General features: G+C 42.4%; 1 protein-coding gene across 1 annotated transcript in view; it reads left to right on the top strand.

Moving 5' to 3' along the window:
* Window positions 1-6,069, top strand: part of LOC103396242 (chondromodulin) — a 7,782-nt gene extending 1,713 nt beyond the window's left edge. Inside the window, exons 3-7 of the mRNA XM_008334254.3 lie at window positions 285-425; window positions 1,456-1,569; window positions 1,879-2,029; window positions 2,615-2,715; window positions 3,796-6,069. Of these exons, the coding sequence (XP_008332476.1) occupies window positions 285-425; window positions 1,456-1,569; window positions 1,879-2,029; window positions 2,615-2,715; window positions 3,796-4,020 (732 nt within the window). The 3' untranslated portion in view covers window positions 4,021-6,069. The remainder of the gene's footprint in view (window positions 1-284; window positions 426-1,455; window positions 1,570-1,878; window positions 2,030-2,614; window positions 2,716-3,795) is intronic.
* The last annotated feature ends 374 nt before the right edge of the window (window positions 6,070-6,443 follow it).

The following is a 6,443-nucleotide window of genomic DNA, read 5'->3' as shown; positions in this document are numbered from 1 at the left end:
GCAAGAGGTGCAAGATGCCATGTGAGTGAAAATGCATCTCTTCTCTGTGTGTGTCTTAGAAAATGCCATTAAGAGGCGATGAAAAGGGTGCCACAGAAAGGGGTTAGCATCGGCCAAAAGTGTAACAGGAACAGAATCATTTTATATGTGTGCGTGACGAAAGGTTATGGGTACGTTTGGGAAAAGAAGGAATGTAAACCAGAAGGAGGGAGGGTTGAGGGGTGAGACTCCGGAGTCTCATACCTCACATGCCGCTCTGAGACCCTTTCTGTGTGTGTGTCCAGGTCTATAATGTCCACTACAGCATGAGCATCAATGGAAAAGTGGAGGAGGGCTCGATGGAAATCGATTCCCTGAATAACATGGAGAGATTCAGCACAGGAAGTGGCGCCGACGAGGCCGTGGAGGTGCACGACTTCGAAATCGTAAGTTGAATAGATAGATGGATGGATGGATGGATGGAGGGATGGATGGATGGATGGATGGATGCATGGATGGATGGATGGATGGATAGATAGATAGATAGATAGATAGATGGATGGATGGATGGATGGAGGGATGGATGGATGGATGGATGGATGAATGGATGGATGGATGCATGGATGGATGGATGGATGGATAGATAGATAGATAGATAGATAGATCGATAGATAGATAGATAGATAGATAGATCGATAGATAGATAGATAGATAGATAGATCGATAGATAGATAGATAGATAGATAGATGGATGGATGGATGGATGGAGGGATGGATGGATGGATGGATGGATGGGTGGATGGATAGATGGATGGATGGATGGGTGGATGGATAGATGGATGGATGGATAGATGGGTGGATAGATGGATAGATGGATGGATTGATGGATGGATGGATGGATGGATGGATGAATGGATGGATGGATGCATGGATGGATGGATGGATGGATAGATATATAGATGGATGGATGGATGGATAGATGGATAGATGGATGGATAGATGGATAGATGGATAGATGGATGGATAGATGGTTGGATGGATGGATGGATGGAGGGATGGATGGATGGATGGATGGATGGAGGGATGGATGGATGGATGGATGGATAGATAGATAGATAGATAGATAGATCGATAGATAGATAGATAGATAGATAGATGGATGGATGGATGGATGGATAGATGCATGGATGGATGGATGGATGGATAGATATATAGATGGATGGATGGATGGATAGATGGGTGGATAGATGGATGGATGGATAGATGGGTGGATAGATGGATAGATGGATGGATAGATTGATAGATGGATGGATGGATGGATGGAGGGATGGATGGATGGATGGATGGATGAATGGATGGATGGATGCATGGATGGATGGATGGATGGATAGATGGGTGGATAGATGGATGGATGGATGGATGGTGTCTATTGTTATTCTTTTTAATTTTTTTTCCTGGTCTATTTGACTATTCTAGGGAATCACGGGGATTCGATTTACAGGTGGAAAGAAGTGCTTTATCAAAACCCAGATGAAGACTCATCTGCCTGATGTGGAGTCTCTGGACAAGGAATCCATGACCTTCAGTCTGGTGAGTCATTTTGTCTTGTCTAGTTAGTCAATTGATTTTTATGTGACCTAAAAATAGTTTTAAAGTGAAGGTACCGTATTTTCCAGTCGCTCTGGAGTATAAGTCGCTCCAGTGCCCTCTAGCGGTTGTAAATTTGAGTAGCACAGCAGTAGCAGATACTGGTGCACAAGCCTAGCGTGCCCTCTAGCGGCTGTCAGTGTGGAAAATAACAAATGTGAATTATATATTTTAATACATACGTTGCATCTGAGTATAAGTCCTAAACCCGGCTAAGGATGAAAACGTCAAAACTGTTTTGTATCTTAATAGGAAGACGAGGTATTGCCGGCCAAGTTCGAAGATAATCTTATATGGGTGGCGGCCGGCAGACCCATCTCAGACACTGGTTTTCTCAGCACCAAGATTAAGGACTTGTGTGGAGACCTGCCAATCTACTGGCTCCGCCCCACCTACAGACCCAGTAAGGAAACCGAATTCGAAAGAAGTTGGAAATAATGCTGTCGTTATATTTCTCAAACATAAAGTACTGACATGGTATCTAGAGAATTTACCTGTTGTATGGGATTGACGTAACGTAGTATTTAAAATCATCTAAAACAGGGGTCCCCAACCCCAGGTCCGCGGACTGGTACTGGCCCGTAGGTCATTCGTTATCGGGCCGCAGTGGGAAACAACGAAAAATGTACTTCATTTTTACTAATTTACTTGATTCAAAAGAGAATCCAACCACTAACTAACTATCCTCCAATAATCGGCACGGTGTTACTGGTCCGCAGTATCGCCCCCTACTGGCCGATCGGTCCATGGCACCAAAAAACGTTGGGGACTGCTGATCTCAAATTTGTCATCTCAAGAGTAAAAGCCACATGCTTTACAACTGTAAATAATGTAAAAAAAAAACAAAAAGACACCAAAACATTGTTTCGACGTCTTTGGCTCTGCGATCAGAAGCTAAGCCGCACTTGCCTACAACATTGTTTCTACGATCAGAAGCTAAGCCGCACTTGCCTAATTAGCCGTCAGTAAAAGTCCCTGTGGTGTGAAGGTGCAGAGAGGAAGAGGAGAGCCATTAGCCGCAGGCAGACGGCCGAGGAGGAAGAAGAGGAGGACGTGGAGGCAGAGTTTAACCCAGAAAACCCCTACCAGGTGAGTCCCGTGCTTTAACGTTAAGCCGTGCTTTCTCTCCGCGTTGTGTTCGCATTCTGCTGTTTTTTTTTTACGAGCGCCGTATCAGATCTGAGAAACGCGGCCCGACGTGGAGTCTCTCACAGCTGCGCAAGCTGCAGCAGATGACAAGGTCACGGGTGCTGAGGCAAGGATTGTCTCCGCGAATCTGAGAGTGTTTGTGTGTATTTTCAGTGTGCGGCTGTCCAAAGCTTTGTATCGAGGCTGACAGGCTATGAATAATTCCAGAAGACTCTTCCCTCCCCCTACTCTTCTTTTGTGGCCCTTTTGCTCCGCTGAACACACAGACTTTCGCAAAGACACGTAACCTACAACCTGACCTCATTCTTGGGCCACACATCCTTACGATAATCCCTTATTTCTTTCAAACACCGAGCAAGAATTTTCCGACGTTTCCGATGTTACCGAGCAGATCGTACTTGATGTGTTCATCTAGAAGACAGAAGAAAAAATAAAAATTATAAATCATTTTGGTGGAATCTTTTCCAGCAAAAATACACCTATATGCAGATAACACTCTCTTTAATGCGAACAAGTAAAAGGGACTAGCCTAACTATAAATATTGATAAGAATCGTTGCCATCTTTTCCTCCGGTACTGAAAAGCCGATAACGCAATGCCTTGGTTTCGCGAAAGTGAATTATTGTTATGATACAGCACATTAAATGTACAAAGCTGAGTTTTGAGTTATAATTTTGCATTTTTTTTTCCCCCCTTGACTCTTTTCGATAACAATAATACCACTGGTGTGCCGCAAACGGCTGCGTATATCGGTATCAGCTGATATCGGTCACTAGGTGGCGGCAACTCATACAGTGGTTTGTACCGATGAAAATATACAGTACATGTTGTCAAGTTCTCGATAGTATTTCAGTTTGCTGCCCCCCCCCCCACCAATAGCATGATAGAAAACAACTGAAAACCAAATTGTTTAAAACAAGCTTTCTCTGCCGTCGAGGACAGACCTCATCGAATTGAATACGACAAGGAGACAACGAAGGCCTCCGTCACTCACACCACTCTCATTCGTTTTCCTCACAGAGAGCTCTGGAGGGCGAGAGGGAAAACATGAACATCAACTCAATGCTGGACCACGAGGGCGTGTGCTGCTCCGAGTGTCGCCGCAGCTACACTCACTGTCAGAGGATCTGTGAGCCGCTGGGAGGCTACCACCCCTGGCCCTACCACTACAGAGGATGCAGGGTCGTTTGCAGAGTCATCATGCCCTGCAACTGGTGGGTGGCACGCATCCTTGGTCTTGTCTAAGTGCCACCCCGTTTTGTGAGGATGTAAAAAGATATAAGAAGGGAGGAGAGATGAATTGTTTTTTTTTTTTTACATTAACCGAACAACATTTACAGTCCGACTACTTTCACTTTCGCTAAAGCACTCGGGTGGAGAGGGCGTTCAATTTGCGTAGCTGGATCGTGCAATAAAAGCTTTGATGAACAACGGTGTATCGTGTTTTGGAAAAAAAAGGATTTTTTGTAGATTCTAAGTTAAGTTGAGAAGAAGCTCGTTTTCCTCCAGTTACTCCAGGGTTATCACTATGAAAATCAATCAACACGAGTTGTCTTCCTTGTGGGACGCCAAATGACTAAAACCTGTTGCTAGGTCAACTTCTTATCTCATTTTAATTTTTTTTTTTTTTACATATAAATTATACTTCATAGCACCCTGTATAAGCACCGTTCTGTACTGTAGTCCTGGTTTTAGACATTTCAAAGAAAAAGAATTAAGATTGTTGACAATATGTTAGAGACCAATCAGTAGCGCCCGATTTATTCTCTGTTTTGTATCGCTATTTACAGAGTTATATTTGCTTGTGTTTTTATTTTTTTTATTCCGACTCTCGTACTTCTGTCAAAACCATGTACTGTACACACCCCTCTGACAGGTTTCACCAAAATGTGTTTTTTTTATCAGAAAATAAATGATCGTAAAGTGCAATATCACTGAATAAACTTTTATATATGTAACCTTTCACGTGCCGCCACAATGACGATATTAATGGAGCTATTCACGTTAACACACTTGGCCGCTATAAAATTAGGGGCATTTTTTCGAGTATTGGTTTTGAATCGTTTGGTGTTCTCAACCATCCCGGTTTCATCGTGACATACATTCGAAAAAATGGCAGAAATACATTTTCAAATACGTGATGACGTCCCACTGTACCAAAAGATGCTCGTCCGCATAACCTTGGTTGCAAAACCTCATTATACAAGTAGTGATGTCTTGCTCGAAGCTACGTACCGCTTTCTCGAAATCTCAGCTAACGGAAGGATTTTTTCCCCATTTCCTTCTTGAGATAGAGATGGTTAAATAACAAGTCAAAATAACGCGAAGCTAGCTATTACACTGACAAAATACAAATACACTTGCATTTTCTTTAGGGATGGCTCGAGCCCATACTCGGACATCAGTCAAGATTTCCGGATCGAACGTTGACAGAAACAACAACCGACCGATCCGATACCTAAGCCAAAATGTTCGACCTATCTTTGCACAAAACGCCGTATCACCTTAATACTCTCTTGCTTTAGCAGAACGCCTCTTTACAGAGTCACAGCTGCGGGAGACCATTTTGAAAATAAAAAAATACAGGATATGAAATTATATTTGATTAAATATGAAGATGTATCTAAGATACTTGCACTTCTTTGCGGACTTATGATTGTACCGGTTCGGCCCATTTGTCATCTAATCAAAATAAGTGCGACATCACTGGGCAACAGGATCCATGACCCGATCTTAATCCACAGATCAACACTCAACACCTCCTCGTTTTCTGACCAACAACTTGATTTTTTTCCCCACTTGTCCAAAATAGTTTCCACAGAATACAGACCATTAATTATGACACCGTAATGTGTGTCTGTGCCAAACAGCTATTCCTTTATTTACACTGAAGCTGGAATCACATGAAGAAATCGGACTCGGTCAAACAGATGCCAGTGCAGTCGGTCAATCAGTGTTGAGTAGTATTGCCGTTGACGTCACGTGTGTCAAGCGTGCAGAGAAACAACAGAGCCAAGACATGATTAGGAGCATAAAATAATAGTTATTTATGGTATGTTCGGAGAAAGAGAGTCACATAAATCTGCGTTTATGTCTTGCTTTAAACTGGACCTTTCGTTTTATCAAAGTCTATTTATTTTTTTAAAAATTCAACAGATTATGTAAATGACTGACTCCAGCTGGTCGTGAGCCGTGGCAGACTTAGTTGACCATGTGTCCACACACTGACGTGGGGAGATTACATTAGAACAGATCCACTACATCAGAGAAGCCGAATGATGGGCACAGACCCCAGAAGAAACGACGACTTCCAGATGCGCATATATGGAAAGAATTGCCAAAAGTAGTATGCCAAAAATGCAGTTAAGAACTAGTACCATGGAGTAGTTAGAACTTCTTAAATTCAACATTGTCTGGAGGGTTCATTTCCACTGTTCTCTTTGCTACATCCATCCAGTTGGTGCTCAGGACTGTACCTCCAGACTCCATCTGTACAATTAGGAGAAAGAAAAAGTATGAAAAAACAAAACAAAAACAATACCAAGCAGCATCTATTAAAATAGATCAGGTGGTTAGTCATTTCTGGACCAGGACATTTAAATTGATGATATAAATCGATTAAGCCAAAAAATACATAATGAAGAAGAAGAAAAAAAAACATATATAAG

The sequence above is a fragment of the Cynoglossus semilaevis genome, chromosome 20, assembly GCF_000523025.1.
Source record: "Cynoglossus semilaevis isolate Cse_v1.0 chromosome 20, Cse_v1.0, whole genome shotgun sequence".
Lineage (NCBI taxonomy): Eukaryota > Metazoa > Chordata > Actinopteri > Pleuronectiformes > Cynoglossidae > Cynoglossus > Cynoglossus semilaevis.
This window is presented reverse-complemented; position numbering and strand designations above follow the sequence as displayed.